This window comes from Mobula hypostoma, chromosome 1 (genome assembly GCF_963921235.1).
Source record: "Mobula hypostoma chromosome 1, sMobHyp1.1, whole genome shotgun sequence".
Taxonomy (NCBI): Eukaryota; Metazoa; Chordata; class Chondrichthyes; order Myliobatiformes; family Myliobatidae; genus Mobula; species Mobula hypostoma.
Genome location: NC_086097.1, coordinates 147010787 through 147038646, shown reverse-complemented (window position 1 = coordinate 147038646; position 27860 = coordinate 147010787). Strand labels below are relative to the sequence as shown.

At 40.6% G+C, this 27860-nt stretch overlaps 1 protein-coding gene across 3 annotated transcripts in view; it reads left to right on the top strand.

The window, feature by feature from the left end:
* LOC134351458 (corticotropin-releasing factor receptor 2) overlaps positions 1 to 27860 on the top strand; it is a 235965-nt gene that overhangs the window by 56453 nt on the left and 151652 nt on the right. Inside the window, exons 1-2 of one of the 3 annotated variants that reach the window (XM_063057640.1) lie at positions 2405 to 2639; positions 2765 to 2884. In XM_063057640.1, coding sequence (XP_062913710.1) covers positions 2516 to 2639; positions 2765 to 2884 — 244 coding nt within the window. In that variant the 5' untranslated portion in view covers positions 2405 to 2515. Of the gene's footprint in view, positions 1 to 2404; positions 2655 to 2764; positions 2885 to 27860 lie in introns of those variants that run through there. The other 2 variants (XM_063057620.1, XM_063057630.1) reach the window with 2 other exon arrangements.

Here is a 27860-nt window from a genome sequence, read left to right as displayed (position 1 = left end):
ATGTATTGGAATTGATGCTGCTCCCTGCACTTTTGCTGGGTTGCCGTACAGTGAAGATCATGTCCATTGTGCCTCAAATTGCAATTTGAAAAGCAGCTATTTGTTCACTTGAGGGCTGCATTTTACATCGGTGGGGAGTCAGAGCAGTGTGGGGAAGGGGAGAGAGGGAGCAGCAACTGAAGAGATCCTTGATAATGATAACTAGCAGCAATTATATTATTGTGATTACCACAGTCTGATTTGAAGCTATTTTGACATTGAATATGATTGTGGCATCTTTGATTGAGAATCTCTGTTGGTCAGGGTCAATGATGGATGTTACATCCCAGGGGCCTACATGATATGAAACTAGGCCAGTACGATATGGAAAGCAAGCTGTAATAGGCTGTCCCCCTCCACATTGCTGATGAATCTGAAGGAATGGCAGAGACCAATATAGTTTGGCACCAATGACATCATATGAATTGCCAGTCAGCATTGAACTCAACATAAGACTCCCTGGAGACTCTAGTTCCATATTTTTCCCTCGGGAATTACTCCCCAATCCTTCTCCGTGAATGGACATAGCCGCAAGGTGGCTTCTTGTCCAATTGTAGTGTTTTTTGATGGGTTAATCATATATTTGTTGGGAGTTATATTTGTTATCTGGGTGAAGTTGTTAGGTGTCTTGTCTTAATGAATTACAGATTTGCTCTGAAGATAATTATCCTGAACACTAACTCACTATTTGGCTCACCTTCTGCACTATGTACGTATTATTTTAAATTTGTTTCTTATCGTAACTTGCAGATTTTTAAAATTTTGCACTGTACTACTGCCACAAAAAACAAACTTCACAATATATGTCAGTGAAAATAAATCTGATTCTGATTCTGCCTCTTCTAATGAAGTCTTCACAAATCCAGTGCAATAACACTATTCTTTGCATTTCTGGTTAGATGCTAACTGCATTTCATTGGCTTTGTATCTGTACTTGGCACAATGACAATAAAGTTGAATCTAAATCTAAATTTTCAACTGGCACATCTTTTGTCCCTTAATAAATTTCAAATTTCAGTCAATGCTTTATCGAAAGGCAATACAGTATTTTGTTAGACATAGTTCAAAACTGAGTTTCTAAATCAGCCTCTAGACTTGACTCCATGCTTTTTATACAATATAGGTCATCAGTCAGAGTCAGTAGTCTTCACTGGGTTTTATTTTTTTAAATCATTTGAGGTGAATGTGAAGGTTTAGAGCAGCTTTCATATATTTTGCTATGCCTTGGAAATGCATTGAAGCTCAGGGTATGGCATCCATAATTACTGTTATCAATAGCTGATAAGGTCAGTAATTGAGAGTGTAACCTTCAGTCTGAAAAGAAGTGCTAGAGAGCTGTCAGATAAATGAAAAATATAAAGAGACTGAGGGAGAGAGAGGAGTCAAAGATAATAAGAAAGAGAAAGATGGAGATAACGAAAGAGCACAATGGAATAAGAAATGAAGAAAAACTGAAAAAAGTAAAATAAAAGATAATGACAGAGGGAGAGAGAGAGAAAGAGGCATGCCAAGAGACAGTCAGAAAGAGATCGTGAGGGATCAAGAGGGATCAAAAGCACAGAGAAAGACTGAATGAAACAAATTCTGGGATTGAGCTACTGAGAGACAGGCAAGGATTCTGATAGAAAACCTCAAGAAGCAAGAGACAAAAGATGCTGACAGGGCGTGAGTCAGGAAGATACTGAATGAAAGGAGCAGAGTGACAGAGAGAATCTAGGAGGAGTGCAAATGGGAGAGACGAAGAGATAAATCAAATTTCTATTCCGGTAGAATAACAGGCAAACCGGTACTGAAACTGCGGGACTATTTAGGAGTAATAGTGACCAAACTGCTCGCCAAAGCAGGCAAAAAGTCCCAATGTGTTTTAAAAAATGGTCGTAAAAGTATGAAACAAAGAGAAAGTGTAACACATCACCAGGGACAATTAATTGAGCAAAAGAAATATTAAGTAGCAGACGCCACGTGAAGAGACCGAGGAAATCTGAGAGAAAATGAAAAAAGAAACAAATATGGACAAAGAGGAAGGGGGACAGTAGCAAGAGAGGAGAGGGGGGAAGTAGGATGGGAGGGGAGGCCAGAAAGAGAGACTGGAGGAAATGAACGAGGTAAAGATACTAAGGAATACAGTGTGCGAAAGGGATAGGCGGACGGGCGTGAATGCAGAGACAGTGGAGAGAGCATAGATTGAAATAAAAATTAAATCATTAAAATGTGAGGGAATGCCATAGTACATTAGCAGGAATTCACAAAGCAAGTAAACCCCTCGAATTAGCGATCTAATTGATCAGTCGTAGGCAGCTGGAACATTCCCATTGGCCAAAGAGGTGGAGCGAATGTAACGGAGAGGTGAAGCTTCAAACCAAGACGCTGCTCTCGCATCTCTGGAGGCAGAGAGAAAGGGAGCCGCGGTAACTGCAAGAATAAACCCATACAGAGATACACCGGTGTACTTCTGGTTCCAGTTCCAGGCTGCGCCATGGACTCCACAATCTTCCAGATCATCATCGATGAATTAGACCCCAACTGCAGCCTGTTAGATGCTCTGACTCTCCAGGATCATTTCTACGAAACGGAACCAGTCCCTGTTATTGATCCGACTGGTATGACAATCCCGAGTAGGAAATTGTAGATTTAACTTACAGAGTTGTGCCTTACATTTGATTTCACTTTTACTCCCTGTTATCCTTTCGTATTTTAATGCTCATTTTTATAACCTTTTCCTAAGGTGTTTATTGCAACTCTACAACCGATGAAATTGGAACTTGCTGGCCGAGAACTACAGCGGGGCAGCTTGTGGCGAGACCTTGTCCTGAATCCTTCAATGGAATCAAATACAACACTACAAGTAGGCACTGATTTATTAAATGTGAATGTGTATAAATACCCGTTAAAATTATTCTTTGTAGTCTAGGTTATATTTTGTTTCACGGTTGGCTTTAAGTAAACGGTGCCATTAAAACACTTTTAAAGGTTATTGGCGATGCAGTGGGGTCCGCTTAAGGCTACACCGTAATGTTCCAACTCTGTGAATACATTTGGTGGTATTTGCATTTACTGCTGTTGGTGCTGGGGACGAGGCTGTTTAACTTGAACGAGTATAAAGTTCGTATTCGAAGCAACCAAAAGCGATGTGCAGTTTTAAATCGAGACGGAGAAGGTGCTGTGAGTGATGGTGACTTCAGCTGTCGTTGCTGGAAAAAAATGTTCCGTTCTGATCAGATGCAGCCGATGATGAATGAAAATCAAAGGGCTGAAACTGCACCCTGCCTTAGAAAAGCACAATAAAGTTTGGTTGCCAAAGTGATTATTGTGCTTTCACTCTGCAAGTACAACTGGTGCTTAGAAATATTCGATAGTGATGTGAGAGCGATGCACTTAGTGAGACATCCCCGCTGGTAGAAGTGGCCGTAATCGGGCTATTCGTTAAAAAACACACAGAAGGGAAACGAGGGAGATTTTCTTTATCGCAATTAGTCTTTGTGATCTGGACTGCATCCCCGGAAAGGCTTCTGAAATAGCTTTCTCAAGACTGCTGGTTGTATAATTAGAAGGGGTGGGGGGAGCAGTGAATGTACAGTGAAAGAGCAGAGGCAGTGGAGCTAAATGAATATTATCTTTGAAGATATGGTACAAACATGATGGACCAACTGGCCTCTTCTGTGTTTGCTGCGAAATTGAAAATGTGAACATGTCAATTGTATGGCTGCAAAGGTTCATTTTTCATATGAAGTCTGTGTAGATTTAAATTCTGACATTAAGTAAATAAAACTGCTTACCTGCCAGGTGAAAAAGCCTCATGCTCATCACAGGGAACTTTCAGAATATGCCTGGTCCATTAGTTACAAGAAAAATGCCTTTAAATGTTCAATACATTGATCCCACAATAAGAAATACTCTGAACCTCCAGAACATTTGAAATTCTCCTGGATAAGCATTAAGAGAAGATTTTGTTTAAATGAATGAACTTACACAGTTAAAAATACTATCAGGAATTCAACTGTGTGTAAGATCACCAACTCAACAGAGGGAGATATTCACTTCAAAGTATAGAATGATTGTGAAAATTAGTGAGGACTGAGAAGAAATTAAAAATACATCTTCTAATTTTGGTGCAGGCCAACGTGTCTCCAGGAGCTGTTATATAGCAGAACTCTTGTTTTTCCGACTGTCTTTATTGTAGGATAAAAATCACATATAATTTTGATGTAATTTTGAGAAAGAGCATACACTTTACAAAGCTCTGACAAAATAATAATTACATTCTGGTCACCCCTGAGCGAATATCGCTGATCAAAAATATAACTTTCTAATGTCTGAATTCCAGCAAAGCCGAGAGATGCTCTTCAGTTAGTTGTAGGAGAAATAGACAGTGTTAGATAGTAATGAGAGCAAAACTGATACTGGTGAATGGTACATTTGGGACTATTGTTTCAGATTTTATGGAGAAGAAATTTCATTTTCTAAGATAAACTAAATGATCTAAATGGCAAAAAAAATTGCATAATTCATTTCAGCACCCATTTGAGGAGAAGTGATGAATCAGTGGCTCCAGCTCCAGATCAAGAGATGTCACTCCATCACTCTTTGCCCAGAGGGAAGCTGAAGTGAATTACACAGCTTTGTGTCATTCAGACATTTTAGTACGCCTGTAGAAGTCAAAGTGGAGGCAGGATTCAGAGAGCATTAAGCTCCATACAGCAAATGCCATTATTTATTGAAACATTAATGCAAGAAGTGATGCAAAGTGCTTGCAAATAGGTTTCAAGGAACAGACCAGTGAGATGGAAAGAAAATCCCTTTATTGAGAGAGTACAGGACTGTCAGTACAATTGAAGACCACTTTTTAGGCATCATCAAGAAAATTAATGATTTTCATCTTGAAAAAATATATATAATTTGACGTTGCGTCTGCATACAACTACATATAGCTTGGTTATGCCTTCATCTGTAATTTTACTTTACATATTTTTCTTTTCTGTATCTCAGTACAAATACTTTGACGTTTATTTCTCTTCAAGTACCTCACCGAAAACACAATTCTTAACGTGTGAACCTAGACACTTCTTAACAGAAGGGAGTTGAAACAATTGGTGATATTCCTTCTGAGTTTGCTCTGTTTTTATTTGAATTTGAAGACAAACTGCTGGAGGAATTTAGGAGGTCTGGCAGCTTCCAGAGAAGAAAATGGGCAGTCGACATTCTGGGTCAACATACTTCATCTGGATTGAAAGATAGAGGCGAGATAGCAGTTAGTTGTTTTTAAAATTCAGATTCCAGCATCTGTAGTCCCTTTTATCTCCTTGAAACAAAGTAATATTGCTAAATTAAATAACACTTGATTCTCATTCTGACATGCTTATCTGTCACCTTTTCTCCCACCCATGGACGTTCCTACATTAGCCTCATTCACCACGCCAGAAGGAACAAAGTGGAGTGGAAGTAATGTAAAACATCTTCAAACCCGAGGGATTGTCTAAGATGAAAAACAACACAATTCCATTACGAGGTGTCAGCTATTGCTCACTTGGTAGTAAACTCACATTTGAGTCAGTACGTTCTTGAATTCCGCTCTATCATCTTAAGCATAAAAAAAACTAAGCTGATACCCAAAGTATTATTGAGGAACTAATAGAGGAGTCCTCTTTTGGGTAATATTTTAAACCAAGACTCTTTAAATTGCCTCAAGTAGATGCAGAAGATCCCATAGCACCATTTCAAAGAAGATCAAGGCAGTTCTTCTTGGTGCGTGGTGACTGTTATCCTCATTTCTATTTCAAAAAGGCATCGTCTCGTTGCTATCACATTGCTGTTTGTGAAACATGACTATGTGTAAATTGGCTGCTATTTTTCCTGCTTTGTAAAAGTGACTACATTTTAACTTTCCAAGCTATGGTCTGAGACCAAATGCATAAAACATGTTATAGAGGGCATTGCTGGGTACTTAGCTGGAATACTGTGTACAATATTAGTCTGCTTATTTATGAGATAACTTAGGTACATGGAGCTCAGAAAAATAGAGGGCTATGGGTAACCCTAGGTAATTTCTAAAGTAAGTACATGTTCGGCACAGCATTGTGAGCTGGCGGGCCTGTATTGTGCTGTAGGTCTTCTGTGTTTCTATGTTAATGTATTAGACGTGGTTCAGGGAAGATCTGGTAGACTTGTATCTGGAATGGGCAGACTGTTCTTTGTGGAATGATTGGACAGGTTAGGCTTGTATCCACTAGAATTTGTCTTGGTTGAAACATCTAAAGGGTTTTGACAAGGGTGAATGTGAAAAAAAGTATGTTTCTTCTTGTGGGAAAATCTTGAGATAGTGATCATTTATTTTAAATAAGGAGTCATTGATTTAAAGCATAGATCAGCTGATTTTTTCCGTAAGTTTTATGAATCTTCAGACTTCTTTCTCAAATGTTGGTAGTGGCTGATTCTTTACAATCAGCGTGGGTGGGGTGTTTGAAAGCTTATGGAGAATCTGATGGAAATATGCAGTTGAGCTTTTTGGCTGATTAGTCATGTTTATATTAAAATATCAGATAATCAAATTTACTTTGATCATAAGAACATAAGAAATAGGAGCAGGAGTAGGCCGTCTGGCCCGTTGACCCTGCTCTAACCTTTCATCTCCACCTACCTGCCTTTTCTCCATAACCCTTAATTCCCTTACTCTGCATATTAATTCCCCTACTATGCATATTAAGTGGAGCTGACACAAGACACCATGTTATCCACCCTTCCTTCTAAATTGTATTTTTGTACCTTAATTCATCTGAAGTTAGGGAACAAATCAGGGTTCTTTCAAGTTAAGTCAAGTCGATTGTCATTTAACTATATACATGTGTACCATCAAATGACACAACATTTCTCTGAACAAGCACTGTATAACATACATAACACATCATAATCTAATCTAATAATAATTTATGAAAGTAAGGATGAAATCTACAAATGGAATACACATAAATACACGAACTAAAGTGCATAAATTAAATATCACACCTTGTTGTCCTCGCTGGGCCTCAACATCTCCCTCTGCAACAGGATCTTGGACTTCTTTACAGAAAGGTCAGAGTCAATCCATGTGGGCAGCAATATCTCTAGTCCTATTTCGCTGAGCACTGGCGCTCCCCAAGGCTGTGTGCTCAGTCCATCGCTGTTCACACTTCTGACGCATGACAGTATCACAGGATCCAGCTCTAACAGTGTCATCAAAGATGACACAACGGTGGTTGGCCTCTTCAACAACAATGATGTATCAGAGTACAGAGATGAAGTGGAGTAGCTGGTGGACAGGTGAGAAGATCATTGTAGCTTGGGATCAATAAAGCTGCAGAAGATATTGTGAATTCTACTTATGAAGGTGCAGTCGTGATAATAAATAGAATTCAGACTTTGCTAAGTGTTGGAAAGACAATATTTACGCACTAATATCTGTGAAGACCAACTGGTCTATCAGGTCTATTCAATTAGTGTTCCTGCCACCATGTTACTTTAGAGACACATAAAGAAAAGACACATAAGTGGCCAAACACATAATGCACCAGTAAGGGCATTTGATTGAGATCTATCAGTTGCCCAAAACATATTGGAGTTACAAATAACAAATTGTGTACTCTTTAGAATTAGAAATTTGCTGAGCCCTCATTAAGTCTCTCTGTTTGAAAGACACTGGTGACTTTTTACTGGGTACCTGTTTGACAGTTTATTCTAACAGATAATGAGTCCCTGTGAAAAGCTTTATTTCCTGCCATCTATCTTAATATGACTTCAAATTCTATAGAAGTGCCCTTCAGTCATTTCAAATAATGTAACGAAGCTTAAGCCTACTCCTTGGTTGCTTTAAAAGCCTTCAAACATTTGACATCCACAAGGATGTGATAATAATGGTAATAACATCAAAGTGCTTCTAGTCACACCTGATGCAATGTATACAATTTAACATAGTTCTTTAAATAATTTAATGTTATATTGAAGAATTCCCTTTTGTCTTCATGCATTATCTCAAGATATTGTAGATTTTTTGTGTTGTTTGTTACATGACACAACTATCAGAATGCTGTGATAATTGACCCAAGCGCAGTCAGTTCAGCTATCTGGAAAGAATGCATAGACAGTTACCTTGCATTTTTTTGGGGGGTGGGGGACCTCTGAGTGCCTTTAGAACTTCAAAATGTTGGTGATGGTGCATGTCTACTTCTCTCGAAATAGTTCAAAAAAGGTAGTCTGGTTCAATGATCAAAGCAAACTAGCACCTGCATCATGTGAGACAGCAGAGTACATCTGAAATATTTTAAACCCTGCTTGCAGTGTTGTATGGAGCTGAATGTCATTTTGGTGAGGATGTTAGCACTGTGAAATTAATATCTTGTGTCATTTCAGAGAGCAGCAAAATGATAGTGTCAATCAGTGTACATTTCTGATTTGATGACTGAGCTGCCACTTTGGAGTTTAAGGATCTAATACCCCTTTTCAACCTTGGAAAATCTAAAATGCTTTTAGCAACAGGGAAGTGGTGAAGTCAAGTTGGTTGATAGCCCATCAGCAGTTAGCAATGAAAAGATGCAGAGTAGTTGGAAAACCAGAGCGGGATGTCCAGGAAGAGGAGGAGGGTTGAAGATGGGAGGAGGAGTCATCACTGTGGGGTGGAGCGTCCTTGCCAAAGAAGTAGGCACGGAGATGGAGGTGGCAGAAGAAGAGCTCAACGTCATGGCAGGTGCTATCAGAATCTACAGTTTAGCTGTGTTCATACCCTTGTGTGTTGTAAGTGGAGTTGATTATTATTCCATGGTGGAAAGAATGGTCTCCAAGCTCTGTTCACATCCATTGCATATTGGTGCCTCATTCATGATTTTTGACATTGAGCATGAACTTTCTGGCAGGCTCTTTAATTCACCAAGCATTTATTGAGCATACATTTGAGATCTGGAAGAGGGGACCAAGTGTAATGTATAGAAGTTTGCTAATGATATTAAATTGAGTGGAAAAGCAAATTGTGCAGAAGATATGAAGAGTCTGCAGAGAGATATAGATAGGTTAATTGAGTGGGCAAGGGTCTGGCAGATGGAGTACAATGTCGGTGAATGCAAGGTCATCCACTTTGGAAGGAAAAATGAAAGAGCAGATTATTATTTAAATGGTAGAAAATTGCAACATGCTGCTGTGCAGAGGGACCTGGGAGTGCTTATGCATGAATCACAAAAGGTTGGTTTGCGGGTGCAGCAGACTATCAAGAAGGCAAATGGAATATTGGCCTTCATTGCTAGAGGAATTGAATTTAAGAGCCGGGAGGTTATGCTGCCACTGTACCAGGTATTGGTGAGGCCGCACCTAGAGTTTTCATCTTCTTACTTGAGAAAGGATATACTGACTTTGTAGTCAGTGCAGAGGAGGTTCACCAGGTTGATTCCAGAGATGCTGGGGTTAGACTATGAAGAGAGAATGAGTCGCCTGGGAAGGTACTTGCTGGAATTCAGAACAATGAGCAGAGATATTATAAAATCATATAAAATTATGATGGGGATAGATAAGATAGAGGCAGGAAAGTTGATTCCACTGGTAGGTGAGACAAGAACTAGAGGACATAGCCTCAAGATTCGGGGGAGTAGATTTAGGACAGAGATGAGAGCAACTGATTTTCCCAGAGATTGGTGAATCTGTGGAATTCTTTGCCCAATGAAGTAGTGGAGGCTACTTCAGTAAATATATTTAAGACAAGGTTGGCTAGATTTTTGCATAGGAGAATTAAAGGCTGTGGGGAAAAGGCAGGTAGATGGAGATGAGCCTATGGCTAGATTAGCCATGATCTTACTGAATGGAGGAGCAGGCTCGATGGGCCAGATGGCCTACTCCTGCTCCTATTTCTTATGTTGTTATGTTTTTATACCCACCTTCTTCTGTATCCTGTACCACTAAAGCTGTTCTTTGGGTTCTTATAGACTAATCAGAAAACTCCATGCTAGTGGGTCTTACGTAAGTGGTAGGAAAATTAATGAACAAAACTCCAAAGGATGTGATTTTTGTACACTTGGAAAGATGGGCTGATAGTAAGCATGGCTTTAATGAGGGAGATCCTGTTTTACTAATAAGACTGAATTTTTTCGGCAGGAAACTAAGAACATTGAGAAGACAGGGTTGTAGACATTCTCCATATGGACTTTAGTAGGGCATTTGACAAGGTCCAGCACAGTAGGCTGGCCCATACGATTAAGGCAAATAGGGTCAAAGGTGAGGGGGCTAATTGGATCCGAAATTGCCTTTCTGATAGGAGATGATTCTTATGAGATTCTTTGACCTTGGTGACAGGAGGACATTCTTATGAGGCTCTATTCAATTCCAGCTATTCAGTATCCACACAACACACTTTTCCATATACAGTATATATTTTCTCAAGCATTATGTTTTCTAATGAATCAAAAATCTGATAAATAAAGTGCAACAAAATGGCCTGAAACTTCTTCCGGTTTAAATATTTACACTTCTACCTGGGCTGCAACATTCTACCATATTAATGAAACTATATAGTCTCAGGTTTTGATGAATTGCTGTATAGAAAAATTGATCTGCGTTGGCGCTCCTGCCTTCTGTACAAATAGTCGAGCTGAAAAGCATGGATTTGGATTTTGAGTGTGAACAAGTTCATGTTCAGTGGAAATTATTTCACCTCCCTCACCACCAGTTTCCTCAATGCCACCACCCCCCACCCCGGCAAACAAAAGTTCAGTGAGATGCTGACTCAGAAAATGTAAATTATAAAGATGAGCAGGAACTTGATTTGTACAGAGCTGTATTTCTGACAAAGGATCATCTCGCCACATGCTACATTTTGCCTCATCTCTTGAGTAATTCCACTCAGTTCCTTCTTTTATTACTTCACTTTCTCATCAGTTACTGCCCTTTCCTGTGGTTTGTAAGTTATATCCTATCTCCTTTTAGATCTTTAGTAGTTTCCGAGATGCATCTTCAGCAGCAACACTGGGAGCGAACTGAATTTCTTTGGTCTCCTGAAAAAGTAGAGCCTTTGGTGAGCTTTATTGGTCATGATGTCAACATAGTCAGACCAGGGCAGGCTACTGATGATGTGCACACCTAGTAGAAACTTGGGATCTTTTGCATCCAGCTAGGAAAACTAAAGAGGACTCAAGTTAACAGTATCCATGAGCCATATCTCAGAAGTTCAGCACTTCACGAAAACCAATATTGATTTGCATTTGCTATGCTTGATGCAGCAATGATTAAGTAGTTTTGTTTTTAAATCTTAGTTTTGGTGCTGTTTTGGGTGTAACGCACTAAAATTTACTTTGTATTAGTAAAAGCATTAGATGTCTCATGCATCATTCTGTTGACTCATTGATGGAACCTTTGTCTTCTGAATCAATAAATTTACCTCTTGCATGTTTAGCATAGGTTGACAAATTAGTGAGACCTGAGAGAACGTGGTGGTATCTGTAAATCAAAGTCAAGTTCATTGTCACATGGACAAGTACATGTGCATACAGATGCAATAAAAACTTTACTTGTAACAGCATCATGGGCACATGGCATCATATAAGCAGCATTCATAAGAAAAATATAGACGTAAACTGTACACATCATTTACAAAAAAAAATTAGATCAACAAAAAGATTAAAGCAAAGTTTAATAATTTGAAAACTCAAGGCATATATGTATATATTGTGTTTAAAAGAATGTGGACCTCGAAGTGGAACCCTCTTTTGCTCGTTTGAAATATAAACTATATTGTCATTCACAATAATTATTTATTTTCAATTCTGGTATTGTGCTCTGCATTATGGATCGTCAGTTGCTATGAAGGATTAAGAGTACTTCAATTTTAACACTGATTAAGTCTCTACTGGAGATTTTTAAGTTGTATCATATCTCCTTTTAGATCTTCAGTAGTTTCCAAGGTACTTCTTCAGTAACAATACTGGGAGATCACTGAATTTCTTTAGTCTCCTGCGAAAGTAGATATAAGTGTTTCTGGGCACACTTTGACAATAATGTCTGAACCTTGGAGAGGGTACAGAGGAAACTTACCAGAATGGTACTAGGAATAAGTGATTATGGTACTACGGAATGATTGGAAATGCAGTATTTTCTCCGAGGACCAAATATCCTCAGAGGATATTTGACAGAGGGATCTAAATTCATGAATGAGTTTCACTGAGTAAATAAACTGAAACACTGTTCTGAATTAGAAGGGTCATATATTTAAAATGACTCATAAAATAGCTAGAGTCAGCATAAGGAAAGACTTTTCATACAAGTTTCCTGCGATCTGCATTACACTACCTGAAAGAATTGTGGAAGCTGATTTAATTACAACGATCAGAGCAGAATTGGAATGATTCATAAAGGGAGAAACAATGTATGGAGGTAAGGATGGAATTAATTGAATTTAAAAAAAACAGCACCTGTGCAATGCACCAAATGGGCTTCTATTATTTGTGTTTCTGTTCACTGAGAACAGGATTATATGCCATATGAATACAAGTACCTTCTTTTGTAAAAGGTGTTCAACTCAGAATATAATCAAATATCAACATGACTGTAATGACTAACAAGCTTTGAGAGCAGTAACCATAGAGATATCATTAAGAGGCCCATAGATGGCACAAACAACATGTAGCTCCTTTCAGGTTAAATGGATGGTGACGCCTCCAGTGATGGTTATTCGCACTTTCCTAAAAGATATGTGTTTTTTATAAGGGATATTAATTAAGTTTAAAAAATAGGTTACCAGATTTGCTCAGTATCACTAAAACTATGTCTTTGAGGTGTTCCCAAGGATAGATGTTTGGGAATGGATAGAAAGGTACAAATGCAAATATTTTCAAAACCTAGTTTATCAGTCTCACATCCAAATCTGAACAAAGCAAGTTAGGAAGTTCTACCATTTCCATTATTGATGCTGCCCTCACCTGCACCTCCTCCACTTCCTGCATATCTGCACTCACCATATCTTCCTGCTGCCTTAACGGTGATTCCTCTTGTCCATACCCACCACCCTGTAAGCCTCTGGATCCAGCATATCATTCAATGTAAATTCCACCATCTCCAAAGGGATCCTACCACTAAACACACCTTTACCTCCCCCCGCCGCCCCAACTCTCCATCTTCCACCTGCGCATTCACCTCCTACCTCACCTCCATGCAGAGCCCCAATCTGCCCTTCCAGGTGAGACAACACTGCACCTGCAAATCTGCTAGGATTGTCTATTGTATCTGGTGCTCCCAATGCAGCCTCCTCTACACTGGTGTGCCCATCGTAAATAGGGGGACCGCTTCGTCAAGCACCTCCACTCCATCCGCCAAAAGCGGAACATCCCGGTGCCAATTCCCATTCCTGTTCTGACGTGTCAGTCCATTGTCTCCTCTTGTATTAGAATGATGCCACCCTCAGAGTGGAGGAACAGCATCTTATATTCCGTCTGGGTAGCCTTTAACCTGATGGCATTTCTCCTTCTGATTTAGATAATCAAAAAAAAATTCCTCCTCTTCCCCTCTTCTTCTATTCCCCACTCTGGCCTCTTACCTCTTCTCACCTGTCTATCACCTCCCCCTGGGTCCCCTCCTTCTTTCCTTTCTCCTATGGTCCACTCTACACTCCTATCAGAAAAATAGCTTGCCAGATTGGCTCAGTATCACTAAAACTAGGACAAGTGGGATATCTTTGAGGTGTTCCTAAGGACAGATGTATGGGTATGCATAGAAAGACAGGAGACTAAGAGTGGGAGTAAAGAGAGACTTTTCTGGTTGGCTGCTGGTGGCTAGTGATGTTCCACAGGAGTCTGTGTTGAGACCGCTTCTTTTTACATTATGTGTCAATAACTTAGATGATGGAATTGATGGCTTGGTTGCAAAGTTTGTGGATGATATAATGATAGGTGGAGGACCAGGTAGTTAAAAGGAAGTAGAGAGGCTATAGAAGGACAGACAGATTAGGGGAATGGGCAAAGAAGGGGCAGATGGCATACAGTGTCGGAAAGTATATGGTCATGCACTTTGGTAGGAGAAATAAAGGGGTAGACCATTCTCTAAATAGAGAGAAAATTGAAATATCCAAGGTGCAAAGGGGCTTTGGAGTCCTTGTGCAGGATTGCCTAAAGGTTAATTTGCAGACTGAGTCTGTAGTGAGGAAGGCAAATGTGATGTTAGTATTCATTTCAAGAGGACTAGAATATGAAAGCATGGATGTAATTTTAAGGTTTTCTAAAGCACTGGTGAGCCCTCACAGAGTATTGTGATTAGGCTTGGGCCCCTTAGCTAAGAAAAGATGTGCCAACACTGGAGGAGGCTCAGAGGAGGCTCACATGAATGATTTCAGGATTGAGCAGCTTGTTATGTGAACAACGTTTAATGGCTGTGAGCCTGTATTCACTGGAATCAGAAGAATGAGGGATGACTTAATTGAAATGTATCAAATGTTGAAAGACCTTGTAGGAGGATATTTCCTGTGGTAGGAGAGTTTAGGACCCAAGGACACGGCATCAGAATAGAGGAGCGTCCTTTTAGAATGGAGATCAGGAAGAATTTCTTCAGCCAGAGAGTGGTGAATCTATGGAATTCGCTGTCACAGGTGGCTTTGAAGGCCAGGTTTTTATGTATATTTAGGCAGAGGTCGATAGATTCTTGATTGGTCAGGCATGAAAGGATATGGAGAGAAGGCAGGAGATTGGGGCTGCAAGGGAAAATGAATCAGCCATGATGAAATGGCGGAGCAGAGTTAATGGACCAAATGGCTTAATTCTGCTCCTGTATCTTATGGTCTTATCAGATTCCTTCACCTTCACCTATCTGGCTTCACCTATCACGTTCCAGCTATTCTCCTTCCCCTCCCCTCAGCCCACCTTTTTATTCTGGCATCTTTCCCCTTCCTTTCCAGTTGCGAAGAAGGATCTTGGCCTGAAATGTCAACTGTTTGTTAATTTCCATGGTTGCTGCTGGACCTGCTAAGTTCCTCTAGTATTTTGTGAATGTTGCTGAAGTTAGGAAAGTGATGTGAGTGAACAATGTGAGAGAATAACTTTCTCTCAGGAGGTGAGTCAATCTGTAAAATCTATGTACCTGTACTTTAACTGGATTTTTATTTTAACACATGACATGTCAGGATTCAGGAAAGCTGACAGGTACACACAGCAGAAATTGGCAGCTGTTTCATTAGACCAAGTATGTGGTCATGTATATTCATAAAATCTTTTTACTTAGCTTGACCTCTGAGTAACTTTTCAGCATTTTCGCCTTTGATCTTGACCTCTTTTAAAGTGGACCTGCACAATACTACCAACTCTGTGAATATTATTTCACTAAAAGGATAGATTTTTCCTCTCTCTTATTCTCTAAAAGATTTACTCTGTCTGTCTCTGAGATCTCTGTTGCAATTATGATCAAATTACAACATTTTACAGTTTCACCATCTTCTTATACTTCCTCTGTTAATTGATTAAGTCCATGTTCTATCCTCCATGGCTTTCCATAGATTTGTTCGGTATAATTATCACCAACAACTTGTCCTAGGCAGCACACACAAAATGTTGGAGGAACTCAGCAGGTCAGAAAGCATCCATAGAAATGAATAAATAGTCAACATTTTGGACTGAGACCCTTCATCAGGACTGGCAAGGAAGGAGGAAGATACCAAAATAAAAAGGTGGAGGGAAGAGGAAGAAGGATTAGATAGAGGTGATAGGTGAAACCAGGTGGGCGGGAAAGGCAAAGGGCTGGAGAAGATGGAATCTGATACAAGACAAGAGTGGACCATGGGAGAAAGGGACGAAGGAGGGGCACCAAGGGAGATAATAGGGAGGTGAGAAGAAGAGGTAAGAGGCCAGAGTGGGGAATAGAAGAAGAGAGAAGGCGAGGGGAAAAAAATGACTGGAAGGAGAATTTAATGTACATGCCATCAAGTTGGAGGCGACCTAGATGGAATATGAGGTGTTAGTACTCCACCTTGAGAGCAGCCTCATCGTGGAGGCCATGGACCGACTTTTCAGAATGGAAATGGGGATAGGAATTAAAATGGTTGGCCACCGGGAAGTTCTGTTTTTGGCAGATAGAGCAGAGGCACTCCACAAAGCAGGCCCCCAATTTACTTCTGGTATTAATCCAGCCATTTGGAAGTTACAGCTAAAAACACACCAGATTTTCTACTACTCTGAAAGCTTAGGGATCTTGGCATGTCCCTGTTGAATCTTACCAATTTTTAGAGACATGATATGGCAACTACTCTGCCCAAGACTGCAAGAAATTGCAAAGTTAAGAGGATTTTAGCTTTCCCTATATTGACTGAGATTTCCCAAGTACAAGAGAATTAGTTGGAGCAGAATTTATTGCATGCATCATAGAAGATTCTAAGAGACAGCAAAGAGGAGGTTGTACTAGTGAAGGAGCTGTACTCAACCTTATCAAATTAAACTGGGCAGGTGCTGGAAGTGTTGTTGCAGGAACACTTTGGGAACAGAATCATAATTCTACAAGTATTAAGATAGTTACAGAAAGGGATAAGGTTGGGATAAAGTCCTAAATTAGGACTTTGAGGCTGAATTCACTGGCTCAAGAGATGACCTGTCTGAAGTACTGTAGACTGGGAGCAGATCCATTTTGACAAGACAACTTCTGACATGTAGGAGTCTTTTAAAAGAGTGTTCGTAATAATTCAATGCCACATGTTATACTAAGGGTGAAAGATTTAGGGAAAATTGGATGACAAAGGATATTGCAGGTTTCTTCAAGAAAAAATATTATATGATAATATACACGAGATTGCAGATACTAGAATCTGGATCATTAAACTAAATTGCTGGAAGAACCCAATGGGTTAGGCAGCATCTGTAGAGGGAAATGAATAGTTAATGTTTTGCATCAAGATCCTTCATCTCACAGAACTATACAATATATGCTGGCAAGAACATAATAGGTACAGGGAACTACAATCAAATGAGGCCATTGAAGAATAGACAGAATATAGGAGAGAACTTAAGAAAGAAATTAGGAAGGCATAAAAAGACAATGAAATATCCTTGGCAGTCATTGAGTCATAGATAAATACAGCATGGATACAGGTCCTTTGGCTCATTGAGTTCATGCTTACCCAGTGCCCACCCAGCTAGTCCCAGTTTCCTGCATTCAGCCCTTATCCCTCTTAATCCCTCCTTTTCTTAAATGATACAATTACACCACCTCAACCACTTCCTCTAGCAACTCGGTCCATATACTTTCCACCTTCTGCACGAAGAAGTGGCTCCTCAGGTCCCTTTTAAAACTCTCCCCCCCGCCCCCCCACCACCACCACCTTAAATATATGCCTACTAGGTTTTGTCCTCCCTTACCCTGGGGAAAAGATTGTGACCATCCAACTTATCTCTGACTCTTACAATATTAAACATTTCCTTAAGGTTGCTCCTTATCTCCAGCATTCCAAAGAATAAAGACCTGGCCTGGCCAATCTCTCCCTTAAACTTAGGCCGTCTATTCCAGGTAACATCCTTGTAAATCTAATGTCTCTTATTTCTAAATTAACCATATCTTTCCTATAACAAGGCAACCAAAACACTATTCCTCATGCAGCATCACTGCTTAAATAACTGCAGGCTAATGTCCCATTTCCTCAGCTGAAGACCCTTGCTGATGAAGGCCAGCATGTTAGCAGCTCTTTCATCACCCTGTCTACATGTGATGCAACATTCAATGAACTATGTACATGTAATTCTGTTCCGTAATGCTCCCTAGTGTTCTATCATTCATAATATAGGTCCTACACTGGCATGACTTTCCAAGATACAATACCTCACACTTGTATGCCACTCCTTGGTTCACTTCCCTAACTGATCAAGATCCCCCTCTAACTTATCATAACTTTCTTCACTCACAATAACACCTCCTAACTTTGTGTCATCCACAAATTTACTAGTGAAGCCTTGTGCATTTGCATCCAAATCATTTATAGAAATAATGTTTAACAAGCGTCTCAATACCATGTTCCGTAGTGCACCCCTAATCACAGGCCTCCATTCCAAGAAAGAGCCTACAACTAGCATCCTCTGCTTCCTACCTTCAAGCTCATTTTGAATCCACCTCACTGGCTCTCCCTGGATTCCATGGGACCTAAACTTCCAGACCTGCCTACCATGGAGGCTGCTCAAGAGATAACGGAAGCATGTGGAGATGTTTTGGAGGGCATTCATGTTATCAGAGAGGAGATATTTGCAGCTTTATAGGCCATTAAGGTGGACAAAGCCCCAGGTGCACCATCGGATTTTGTCAGATGCTAGCGAGAAAATTGCAGAAACCTTTGCAGAGATAATACTGAAGCCTTGATGAAGTCCAAATAGACAACGTCCATGGCCTTATCCTCATCTACCGTTTTTGTTCTCTCTTCAAAAATCTCTAACAGGCTCATCATGCAACGTTCCTCCAGACCACAGTGCACCCGCCAAACATAAAACAGATGCAGCATATAAATCAAAATATTACCATAAATAAGTTAATAGAATGTATTTCAAAATGAATGCAGTGTGCAGCACAGCTGAACAGTAAACAGCACAGTATGTAGTAAATGCCTTGCTGTTTTAGTGACGAGACCTCAGTGATGACAGGGTATTCATTAGTCTCACAGCTTAAGGGAAGAAGCTTTTACCCAGTCTGTCAGTCCCAGTCCTGGTGCTCCTGTACCTTCTTTCTGAAGGCAGTGGGTCAAAGAGATTCTGGGATGGGTAGTAGGGAGCCGCAACAATACTTAGGGCCCTTCATCTGCAATGTTGCTGGTAAATGCACAATTAAGGGGAAGGGAAACCCTGATGATATACTTGGTGATTTTTATTATCCTCTGTAGAGTCTTGCAGTCTGGTGCCTTGCAGCTCAGTACCACATAATGATGCAGCCAGACAGGACACTCTCAATGGCGTTCCCGCAGAAAGTTGTTAGAATGGGGCCAGGGAGCCTTACATATCTCAGTCTCCTCGTTAAGTATTGATGGTGCTGTGGCTTCTTGACTAGTGAGGAAGTGATGTGGGTCCAGGTTATATCGTCCATTATGTGCACACCAAGGAAGATTGGTGTGCCATTGATGCGCAATAGAGAGTGGTTGACCTGTGCCTTCCTGCAGTCCACAGTCATCTCTTTTGTCTTGTCCATGTTGAGACTCGGGTTGTTGTTCTCACAGCATCTGACAAGTCTCTCCTCTTCTTCCTTATGTGTTGACTCATCATTGTCACTGATGAGACTGACCACTGTAATACCATCAGTGAACTGTAATATCATGAGCTGGATCTGACAGTGCAGTTGTGAGTTAGTAGCAGGCTGAGCTCACAGTGCTGGGAGGAACCAGTGTTCAGCGTGATGGAGCTTGACATGTTGCTGCCAGCTCTGACCGATTGGGATCTTTCCATCCAAGAAGTCCAAGATCCAGTTATAGAGAGGGGCGATGAGTCTCAATGAGGACAGTTCACCCACCAGCCTCTGACGGATGATCATGTTAAATGCTGAGCTGAAGTCGATGTACAAAATGCTGGTCTATGAGATATCATTTTCTAGGTGGGACAGGATGGAGTGGAGGGCAGAGGCTAGGACATCATCAATGGAGCAGTTTCAATGGAGTTGGTCCCATGTAGCAGGAAGGTGGAATTTTATCAAATCCATTACCAGCCACTCAAAGCAATTCTGCTTGTTGAGATCAGTGCCACTGGGCAGTAATCATTTAGGCCAGTTACCATTCCTCTCTTGGAAGCTGGAATTATGGTGCCTTCCTTGAAGATTGCAGACGCAGTGGACTGTTTCAAGTAGTTATTAAAGATTACTGTTATGACCCCTGTTAGCTGGGCGGCCCAGTCCCTCAGCACCTGACCAGATATATTATCCATCCACGCTGCTTTGCGGAGGTCTCCCTTGGCTTGGATCCACCTCAGCTCGGCTGCAGCCAGACAGGGTGCCTGGTCTTCAGGGGGAGAGGGGTCTATCCTCAATGTCACATCATTCAATGCGTCAAATCGTGAAAAGAAAGCACTCAGTCTATCAGGAAGGGATGCATTGCTGTCATTCCCTGTAGTTCCCTAGCTTGTCTTTGCTACCTATCTTAATCAACAGAATAAAATTTGCCACCTTCCACTTTTTGGGAGCTTCACCAGGGCTTAACTACGAAATAAATATCTCTACAAGGGCTTCCGTAATTTCCTCACTAGCCTCTCACACATTCCAAGAATATCCACCATAATGTACTGAGTACCTCCTCTCTGAAAACATGAATGTCCTACAAAACATTTCCACTTGTTTCCCTTATCTCTTGAGCCCCCATGGTTTTCTCCTCAGATACCACTGAGGAGAAATATTTGTTGAAAACTCCACTCAGATTAGGGGTCCTGCTCTCTCCATTGCCATCCTTTTACTTTTAATGTAACTGGTAACCCATTCTGACTGGCTGCTGGTTACCAGTGGAGTTCCACAGGGGTCGGTGTTGTGACCGCTGCTTTTTACGATGTATGTCAATGATTTGGACTGTGGGATTAATGGATTTGTGGCTAAATTTGCCAATGATACAAAGATAGGTGGAGGAGCGGGTAGTTTTAAAGAAACAGAGACCTTGTAGACAGACTTAGATAGTTTAAGGGAATGGGCAAAGAAGTGGCAAATGAAATACAATGTTGGAAAATGTATGGTCATGCACTTTGGTGGAAGAAATAAATGGGCAGACTATTATTTATATGGGGAGAGAATTCAAAATGCAGAGATGCAAAGGGACTTGGGAGTCCATGTGCAGGATACCCTAAAGGTTAACCTCCAGGTTGAGTTGGTCATTAAGAAGGCAAATGCAATGTTGGCATTCATTTCTAGAGGTATAGATATAAGGGCAGGAATGTGAAGTTGAGGCTCTATAAGGCTCTCATGAGACCACACTTGGAGTATTGTGTACAATTTTGGGCTTCTTATTTTAGAAAGGATATACTGACATTGGAGAGGATTCAGAGAAGATTCATGAGAATGATCCAGGAACGAAAGGGTTACTGTATGAGGAACGTCTGGCAGCTCCTGGGCTGTATTCCCTTTATTCCCACTCGATGTTTTCTGCCTATGAGCCAATGCTTCATCCATGCTAGTAACTCCCCTATAATTCCATGGGATCTTATCTTGCTAAGTACCCTCATGTGTGGCACCTTATCAAAGGCCTTGTGAAAATCCAAGTACACCACATCTACTACATCTCCTTTGTCTACCCTGCTTGTAATTTCCTCAAAAAATTGCAGTAGGTTAGTCAGGCAGGATTTTCCTTTCAGGAAACCATGCTGGCTTTGGTCTATCTTGTCATGTGCCTCCAGCTACTTTGTGATCTCATCCCTAACAGTCGATTCCAACAACTTTCCAACCACTGATGACAGGCTAACAGGTCTGTAGTTTCCTTTCTGCTGCCTCCCACCCTTCTTAAATAGCGGAATGACATTTGCAATTTTCCAGTCATCCTGTACAATGCCAGAATCTATCAATTCTTGAAAGAGTGTTAAGGCCTCTGTAATCTCTCCAGCTACTTTCTTCAGAACCCAAGGGTGCATTCCATCCGGTCCAGGAGATTTATACACCCTCTGACCATTAAGCTTCCTGAGCCCCTTCTCAGTAGTAATTTTCACTGCACATACTTCACTTCCCTGACACTCTTGAATGTCTGGTATACTGCAGGTGTCTTCCACTGTGAAGACTGATGAAAAATATGTATTCAGTTCCCCTGATATCCCTGCATCTCTCATTACAATATCTCTAGCATCATTTTCTATTGGTCCTATATCTACCCTCAGCTCTCTTTTACCCTTTATATACTAAAAAAAGCTTTTAGTATCTGCTTTGATATTAGTCGCCAGCTTCCTTTCATAATTCATCTTTTCCTTCCTAATGACCTTCTTAGTTTCCTTCTGCAAGTTTTTAAAAGTTTCCCAATCCTCTCTGTTCCCCCTAGCTTTGACTTCCTTGTATTCCCTCTCTTTTGCTTTTACTTTGGTTCTAACTTCACTTGTCAGCCACAGTAGTGTCTTTCTTCCATTCGAAAATTTCTTCTTATTTGGAATACATCTGTCTTGCACTTCCCTCATTTTTCACAGAAACTCCAGCTATTGCTGCTCTGCTGTCCTTCCTGCTAGTGTCCCTTTCCGGTCAGTCTTGGCCAGTTCCCCTCTCATGCCATTGTAATTTCCTTTATTCCACTGAAATACCAACACAATGGAGTTCAGTTTCTCCTTCTCAAATTTCAAAGTGAACCTGATCATATTGTGATCACTGTTCCCCAAGGGTTCCTTAACCTTAAGCTCTCTTATCACCTCCAGATCATTGCACAACACCCAGTCCAGCTCAGCCGATCCCCTAGTGGGCTCAACAACAAGCTGTTCTAAAATGCCATCCCTTAAACATTCTACAAATTCTCTCTCGAGGTCCAGTACTGGTCTGGATTTCCCAATCCACTTTCATGTTAAAATGCCCAACTATTATCATGATATTGCCCTTCTGACATGCCATTTCTATCTCCTGCTGTAATTTGTAGTCCACATCCCGGCTGCTCTTTGGAAGTCTGTATACAACTGTTACCCTTGTCATTTCTTAACTCAACTCATAGTGACTCTATACCTTTTGATCCTATGTCATCCCTTTCTAACGATTTAATATTATTTCTTATACGCAGGACCACACCACCCCCTCTGCCTACTAACCTATCTTTCCGATACACCAGATATCCTTGGATGTTCAGCTCCTAATGGCAGCCATCCTTTAGCCAAGTTTCAGAGATGGCCACAACATCAAACTTGCCAATCTGTAGCTGAATTTCAAGATCTTCCATTTTAATTCTTATGCTGCATGCATTCAAATATAACATTTTCAGTCCAGTATTTGTTGCTTTCTGTTTTAACTGCACCACGTCTCTATTGCCTTGTAACTCATCCCACTGGCTGTGATTATGCCTCATCTCCTGCCTGTCCTTTCTATCATCTCTGTTGCATGCTATCTTTGATTTATTTCTGTTTTCCCCTTCCTCAGCCTTATCACTCCAGTTCCCATCCCCCTACCAAATTAGTTTAAACCCTCCTGAACAGTTCTATTAAACCTGCCTGCCAGGATGTTGTACCCCTTTGGGTTCAGGTGTAACCTGTCCTTTTTGTACAGGTCGTACTTCCCCCAGATGAGGCCCCAGTGATCCAGGAGCCTGAAGCCCTGCCCCCTACACCAGTCTCTCAGCCACATATTAATATGCCTGATCATGCTATTCCTGCACTTGCTAGCACGTGGCGCAGGCAGCAACCCTGAGATCACTACATATAAAATAATGAGAGACATAGAACAGCATAGATAGACAGAATATTTTTTTCCCATAGTAGGAAAGGAAAGGTACATTGCATCCGGAGTTTCTCCGGTTAGCGGGCGATTTCCCTCCACGCCTCTCTGACGTAGTGGGGAACCGCGTACAAGGCAAGTTACAGCAGTGGTTTGCCATTGCCTTCTGCCAGGTGAGTTTTCAAAGAAAACACCAGCTCATAACCCAGCACAGACGGAAAGCTTGCGGGGAGCCGGCTAGATTCGAGCTCGGGACCTTTTGTCCCGAAGTCCGACGCTAATGCCACTACACCACCCTCCGGGTCACTTTAGTATAGTAAGGTAAGGCAGTCAAAAAACAAAAGGGCAGATATTTTATAGATCTGAGTGCAAAGTTTTTCAGAATGATTGATACCTAGAAGTTGGTCCAGAAGAGGAGATAGAACCATAGAACACTACAGCACAGAAAACAGGCCATTTAGCCCTTCTAGTCTGTGGTGAAACGTTATTCCGCAAGTCCAGACCTCTCCCATCCATGTATCTATCCAATTTATTCTTAAAACTTAAGAGTGAGCCTGCATTTACCACATCAGATGGCAGCTCATTACACACTCCCACCACTCTCTGAATGAAGAAGTTCCCCCGAAACCTTTCCCCTTTCACCCTAAAGCTATGTTCTCTCATATTTATCTCTCCTAATCTAAGTGGAAAGAGCCTACTCACATTTATTCTGTCTATACCCCTCATAATTTTGTAAACCTTTATCAAATCCCCCCTCATTCTTCCACGCTCCAAGGAATAAAGTCCTAACCTGTTCAGTCTTTCCCTGTAACTCAACTCCTGAAGACCCGGCAACATCCTAGTAAATCTTCTCTGCACTCTTTCAATCTTACTGATATCCTTCCTATAGTTAGGTGACCAGAACTGCACACAATACTCCAAGATAGATTTAAATCTAATCACTACATTTAAGAGGGATTTGGAAGGGTCCTTGTGCAGGCAAGGTATAGAAAGGTACATACCAACGTGGTCAAATTAATATAGATGAACAAAAGATTTGGCAAGGACTTGGTGTTATAAATTTCTTTTCCAGGAAAGGGGAGGTGTGCAGGTAAAACCACGACGTGTTGTTGGGTGGCATGACTGTCAGTGCATAGGAGTTGTGTGTGTGTGTGTGTGTGTGTGTGTGTTTGCAAAAGCAGTAAATGTGTGAGGATAAGACAAAGCACAGGAGGTTTAGTATTTAGTAGTGATTAACAATGATGATTGGAATGTCAGAAAAGGGTGCAGTGAATTAGGTCGTGTTTCAGGTCAGTGGTACGCTAGGAAGTTATGTCATTTAAAAATGATCTCACATAAATTGATACTTCCTGTTAGACAACCTCCTGCATTTCATCCATGTTCATCTCTATCTGGAGGACCTTCTATTAATGTGGTTTGCCTCTCCTCATCTTTTCAGCAGCAAAGCATCTTCCCTTTAAATGATGAAGACTGCGGTTTGGCTCTCATCTTGGAATATCTTTTGGAATACATAGTGCCTTGCTACTGAGAGGTCAGAGTTTGCTGATGTGATGATTGTGTGATGCACAGGTGAGCAGGAAGTGTTTGAGAGTTTCTGTGCTCCTTTAGCAATTTTTATTCAAGGCTTCTGTGTGCCTCCAGTGAAAGGACTCATCTCAAAAGTGCCTCCTTCACAGTGATCTGGAAATGACCACTAATTGCATTTTTTCAAGAAGGCTTTGACAGCATTCTTGAATTGTTCCTTGTTTTCACCTTGTAATGCCTCGCTGTGTTGGAGCTTTCAGTAGATTCTCTGTTTTGAGGCTTGAGTGTTAGGCTGGACCAATGGAGCCAACAAGATTTTATCTTTTTTATTTGCCTCTTTTTCCATGATATTGGGAGGAGAGTCATATTTTTCAGCATCTAATTGTGGGCTATTCTTGTTAGAGGCTGACAAAGTGAGTCCAGTTTGGCAGAAGACCTTTAATCAGCATAACCTCTTTTTTTACATGCTTTAGTGAACAAGTGGACAGTGACATGGAGATTTGCCTTTAACTCTACATGTAAACAAACAGCTGTGTTTTGCAGCTCAATGATTGAGATTAGAGTGACCTTGGTTCTGGTGGGAAAATAAATAACTTCCTGTTTATCCCATGTATTAGTTCAATACGAGTATGAAGCTTATTAAAGCTGTGGAAAGAGTGAGAAGAGTGGCCAGCTATGTAGCTCACTTCACACCAGTGTTTACTGGTTAGGCATTCAGTTCCGAGAGTGTCAGTCTGGGAAAAGAGGATACAGCGGTTCACATATTCAGACAGTGGATTTGTGGAGACAGGGTTGGTGTCATTTTTCTAATGTCTTGGGATGAATGCTACAATTGGCCCATTTTTCAGGAGCAAACAGAAGGGACATGGTCATGAGCTTTGTGTTAGGTTTGATATTCAAATATTTTTTTCTTCAGAGAGCCAAGGGGTGTGATGACACACTGAAGGCAGTGGTGAATTTCATCCTTGATCTCTGCTTTTGTTGTGAGATGATATTGGGAAGAGGGTTATCGTTCTCAAGCATCTAATTGTGGACCTTTTTTGTTGGTGGACGATAAAGTGGATCCAGTTAAACAAAACTTAAACTGAAATTTTTATATGCTTCGGTGAACAAGTGGACAATGACATGGAGACTGAACTCTAAATATGCAAGTAAACAAACAGCTGAGTTTTGCAGCTCAATATTTGAAGCTGGAGTGACTATCATTAGAATCGTAGAGTCATGGACTCGTGAAGTCTTACAGAATGGAAACAGCCTCTTCATCCCAAGAAGTCCATGCTAGCTATGTTGTCCAGTGAACTAATCCTATCTGCCTTTGTTTGGCCAACACCCTTGTAAATCTCTTCTATCCATGTACTTATCTAGATGGCTTTTAAACATAGCTAATGTGTAACAGTGTCACAGCCACTGTTCCAAATACCCACTGTACTTCACATGAACAAATTGCCCCTGATGTCCCTTTTAAATCACTTGCCTATTGTCTTAAGCTAACAGCCTTTCGTTTTTAGCATCTTCCCTCCTGATCTAATACCTCTAAAGCCAGACTTCTATGTTTCGGGGAATAAAGTCCTAGTTTCACATTGGAACTCAGTCCTCCATTACCAGACAATGTCCTGGTAAATCCAGTCTGCACTCCCTCCCGTTTAATATCTTTATTGTAACAACATGACCAAACCTATGCACAGTACTCAGTGCAGCCTCATCAACATCTTATAGACCTGCAACAAAATCTCACAGCTCCTATGCTCAGTGTGCCTTGCACCTTGTCTGCAACACCTGCTATTTTAGTATCATCTGAAAACTTACTAACCATGCTGAGGAAATACTGAACGAAGTGTTGAAGCAACTACCTGTATGTAACTCACTAGAGACCAGTGCAGACTGTGATTATGGATCCATTGATTATGATTACACCTTGCGTAACATCATGTAGCAGATGTAAAATGGAGATTAATTTATGCAAGCAGTCAAATATGAGAAGATCAATTGCCACTGGGGTATCAGCCTTCTTCATGCGTTTAGCAAAAGAACTATTTAAGTAGAATTGGCTGCACACAAAAGTTACTTTAAGCAATGCACCGTGCAACTTAACACATAAGCATAATATTGCAAATGCTACAAAACTGAAATAAAATTTGAAATTTCAGGCAGCAGCTGCAATGAGAAAAACAAAAATAATGTTTTGGGTTGAGGACCTTTCAGTAGAATTGGGGAAACCTACAATAAATTAGACTTTAAGATAGAGTATAAGGGAGAGTGGAGGGGAGAATGAGATAGGTGACCTGCAATGCAGTGATAAGGCACAAAAAAATCACCCACTGAATCCTAATATTTGCTTTCAGAAGTTTGTCAATTTTACAGGATTTATTAAAATCTTGATCTGTGACCTTGCATTGAAATAGTTCATGAAAAGATATTTTTCTACTCCCTCCCCATTTTTCTTTGTGGTTCATTCTAAATTCCTACTACCTTTAGTTTTATCCTTCTACTACACACTGTCCTGTACTGAGATCTGCATCCTAGCTCTTTTTCATTCTTACTTAAAGTTCCTTCCCCACTGAACAGTCACGTCTTTGCTTTTGCCAGATTTGAATATTTTAATACTCACTTTTCTATTCTCCATTCTTCACAATATCACATTTATGGAAAACTTAATCCTTTCCAAACCTATGTTATCACTGAAGTCTGATCTAATTAAAGAGTGAAATTTATGGTTAAGTTACAAATAAGTCTGATAAAATGAGGGAATACTGACGCTTAATACATCACAGATTTTTGAAAAAGATAATAAGCATGTTCATTCCTTTGGATTTGCAGGAGCAGTTTAAATAATGGTCACAGTTTGTATTTTTGTAAGTATCTTTGCACCAGCTCAGAAAGGCACTGTTATGGTTTATACTGAGAAACAGTCACTGTCCTTCCTCAGCAGTTAGACATCAACGTGGTGAACCTGTGGAATTCATTGCCACAGATGGTCAAGTCATTGGGTATATTTAAAG